Raw genomic sequence first — 3,517 nt, forward strand, 5'->3', positions numbered from 1 at the left:
GGAGGACTCCGGGAGGACCCCAGGAGGACTCCGGGAGGACCCTCGGAGGACCCCTGGAGGACCCCCGGAGGACTCCGGGAGGACCCCTGGAGGACCCCCGGAGGACTCCGGGAGGACCCCAGGAGGACTCCGGGAGGACCACAGGAGGACCCCGGGAGGACCCCCGGAGGACCCCCGGAGGACTCCGGGAGGACCCCAGGAGGACTCTGGTGAAACCCCCCGCGGCGGCCGACACGTCTCTGGACAGCGAGCGGCGCGTGGAACGACGCTCCTGATGGAACGACGTTCCTGATGGAACGCAACTGAAAGCTGCTGAAGACGAGGGAAAGTTTGCACAAAAACTTTAAAATCTTGTTTCCTGTTTATGATCGGACATTTAAAAAGAAAGAATCCTGACATTTATGGTCCATAAATCAGATTAATTTAAACGACTGAAACCCAAAACTTACAGACGACTAAGGGTCAAAGGTCACCTGACCCAGCTGAATATTTACCAAAGTTTAGTTTTTGTTCAGTTTATCTTCTCGAGTCTGGTTGTTGGTAAACAAACAAAAGAAAACTGCAGCTAAAATACAAAAGATTCTTTTAAATAAGAAGCTGTTTGTGGTCAGAACAGGATAAAAATGTTTATTTAAAATAAGTTAGTTGGCGAACCTGTTAACTAAGATTTAAACTCATAAATCTGTCCTGAAGCAGGTGAAGACGGATCAGGTTGTGAAGTGGATCTTTGTGGCTCGGGTCGTTTCCAGGTGTTTTTATAGTTCTCCCTCTCCGAGTTACCACAACTGTCTGAGCCCGACGGGTCTTTAACGGGTCAGAAGATCAGAATCTGAAGGAGTTCTGTTTGCCAGTACAGCATGTGATAAGATCCTGTCGTTTATTTGACCAGAAACAGGACAAAGGGCTCCTCGCGTGTTTCTGTCAGCATGAAAATCTGAACTCTTTCAGTTGTTTTGCAGCAGGAGTGAAAACGGGACGTGTGAGAATAATCCGTCAAGGCGCCGCGGCGTTTAAGACTACTACTGAACCACTGTACTCGCCCCGCAGCGCCCCCCGCAGGCCGGCAGCAGGATCGCCTCCTGTCTCCGTAGGTGAAACAGAAAACATGAAGCCTTGAAACAAACGTTCACGTCGTCATCGAGGCGTCGCGGTTCTGTCTCTGCGTGATTTTCATACTGTAGGCAAATTTATGGAAACGAGAAACATTTTAGCGTCTTCAACAATAGCTGGTTGTGTTTATTCAAACAAGGCCAGGGGCCATTTTTATTCATCTGTGCCGAGCTCAGCTGAGGCTGTGGGGCTCTGGATGCTCCTCAGAGTACTCTCAGCTACTACCACAGTATCTGAGTCTTTCACAGCTGAGCTCAGGATCGTTTCAGTTCAGGACTTCCTGGTTCCTGCAGAGGAACCCTTGGTTCTGCCTTCATGTTTTCTGCTCCTCCTGCCGGCTGCTCTGGGTCCAACTGTTGTGAACGGGCTCTTTGTAAATGTCTATAAATATATTTTTGTTATGTAAACCTTTCCTAATGATCTGCAGAAGATAGAAGTTATTTTTATATATTGCAGCGGATTTTTGTAAGTATTTTATACTTTTGATATGTTCTCTGTAAAACAAGAGTATTATGTAAATATAGTTCTTCTAGAAACAAATCGCTCGTCTGTCTTCTGATTTCTTTGACTTTCTAAAGTCTTTAAGGTTGGACTTCACAGGAACCTCCCTGTTAGCGGCTCATCTCTGGTCGCCATGGAGATTCCGCCTTTTTACCAGGATTCCTCACTCATTCACTCAGTTCCACGCCACGAGTCGGCCATTTTGATGCAATGATGTTTCCAGGAAACGGGTCGGGTGGTTCAGGACAACTCCAGGTGTTCCTGTGGAGACGGACCATAATGCACTGGGGCCGGCTAACTGAGGCTAGTGCTAACGTTGCTGTCTGTAGGTCAGATTTTATCATTCAGGATTTTAAACAGTTATCAGTAGGTTGAATCAAAACTGAGGAGAAAAGGAAATAAATTAATATTTTTGATTTAAAAAAACCAAAGATTACTTCAGAAACTCATGAAGAAAACTTCTAAAAACAGAGGAACTGATTCTGTTTCCTGTCCACCTGCCAGGCTCCGCCCCTTCAGGAAGTAACTGACAGGCAGATCCCCCTCCCTGCCCTCCCTCCTGAGGGTCCACTGCAGTTTTAGAGCTCCTCAAGTTCTGAGAATCTTCCCCAGCAGATCAGGCAGGTCCAGACTTTACTGAGCAGAGCAGAACCTGATGCTGACCCGGTCCGGAGGCAGCTCCATCTGGGTCGGACCGTCACACAGAGGGAACCAGGATCAGACGGATCAGGACTACAGAACTTTGTTGGAAGAACGGACCAGAGAGGAGTGTCCAGACTGCTGCCAGCAGCAGGTCCAAAAGCCCGGTTCTGTCCCGGTTCTGGGCCTGGATCATGGTTCTGGGACTCGCCCCACGTGTTCCTCTGAGCAGCAGGTGTCTGCAGGCTCCGCCCCCTGCAGGTGTTCCCTGGCCCAGCTTCCTGGCTCGCTCAGTCCGTCTCACCTGTGGCTCTGCACAGATGGAGGAGGCGGTGGTCGGGCTCGGCGCCGTCACGGTGCTGGCCGTCCTGGAACAAGGTAGGAGCGGTGCATGCTGGGAGCGTTCATTCGGGTTTTTAATCATTTGCATGTTTTTCCGCCGCGCCGTGAACTTTCCTGTTTCACTGCGTTTAGATGAAGCAGAGCAGGTGTGGCTGTGAGGTGGACTGAAACAAACGTTCCTGTGTGTCCGCAGCGTATTTCTCCCTGCAGGTCATCTACGCCAGGAGGAAGTACTCGGTGTCCCCGCCCAGCACCAACGGGCCGCCCGAGTTCGAGCGGATCTTCAGAGCTCAGTCAGTTTCTGCTTTTACATCTTTTTCTGATTCAAACATTTGGCTTTCCAGTCTGAGATTTTAACCCCTCCTCCTCTGGACGCCAGCCTGAACGTGTCCATTATGTCCTCATTTGGACGGACACTTCTCCCAGTCAGCGGGACTTTGTCTCCAGTCCATTAGAAGGATTCAGTTCTCCTGGGTGTGCAGCTGGAACCATGTGGTTCCACCCAGCTTCTCCCGTTCCTGCTGTTTCCTGGCAGCGTTACGGCGCCACCTGCAGGTCTGACGGGTCTCTGCGGGGTCACGGCGCCACCTGCAGGCCTGACTCGTCTCTGGGGGGTCACGGCGCCACCTGCAGGCCTGACGGGTCTCTGACGGGTCTCTGCGGGGTCACGGCGCCACCTGCAGGCCTGACGGGTCTCTGCGGGCTCACGGCGCCACCTGCAGGTCTGACGGGTCTCTGCGGGGTCAAGGCGCCACCTGCAGGCCTGACGGGTCTCTGCGGGCTCACGGCGCCACCTGCAGGCCTGACGGGTCTCTGCGGGCTCACGGCGCCACCTGCAGGTCTGACGGGTCTCTGCGGGGTCAAGGCGCCACCTGCAGGCCTGACGGGTCTCTGCGGGCTCACGGCGCCACCTGCAGGCCTGACT

The 3,517-nt window shown here is 52.5% G+C and overlaps 1 protein-coding gene across 1 annotated transcript in view; it reads left to right on the forward strand.

Annotated features, from left to right (window-relative positions):
* Positions 1-2,422: 2,422 nt before the first annotated feature.
* The window catches only part of ltc4s (leukotriene C4 synthase), a 3,797-nt gene continuing 2,702 nt past the window's right edge, over positions 2,423-3,517 (forward strand). Inside the window, exons 1-2 of the mRNA XM_017441684.3 lie at positions 2,423-2,628; positions 2,786-2,885. Of these exons, the coding sequence (XP_017297173.2) occupies positions 2,445-2,628; positions 2,786-2,885 (284 nt within the window). The 5' untranslated portion in view covers positions 2,423-2,444. The remainder of the gene's footprint in view (positions 2,629-2,785; positions 2,886-3,517) is intronic.

This window comes from Kryptolebias marmoratus, linkage group LG9 (genome assembly GCF_001649575.2).
Source record: "Kryptolebias marmoratus isolate JLee-2015 linkage group LG9, ASM164957v2, whole genome shotgun sequence".
Taxonomy (NCBI): Eukaryota; Metazoa; Chordata; class Actinopteri; order Cyprinodontiformes; family Rivulidae; genus Kryptolebias; species Kryptolebias marmoratus.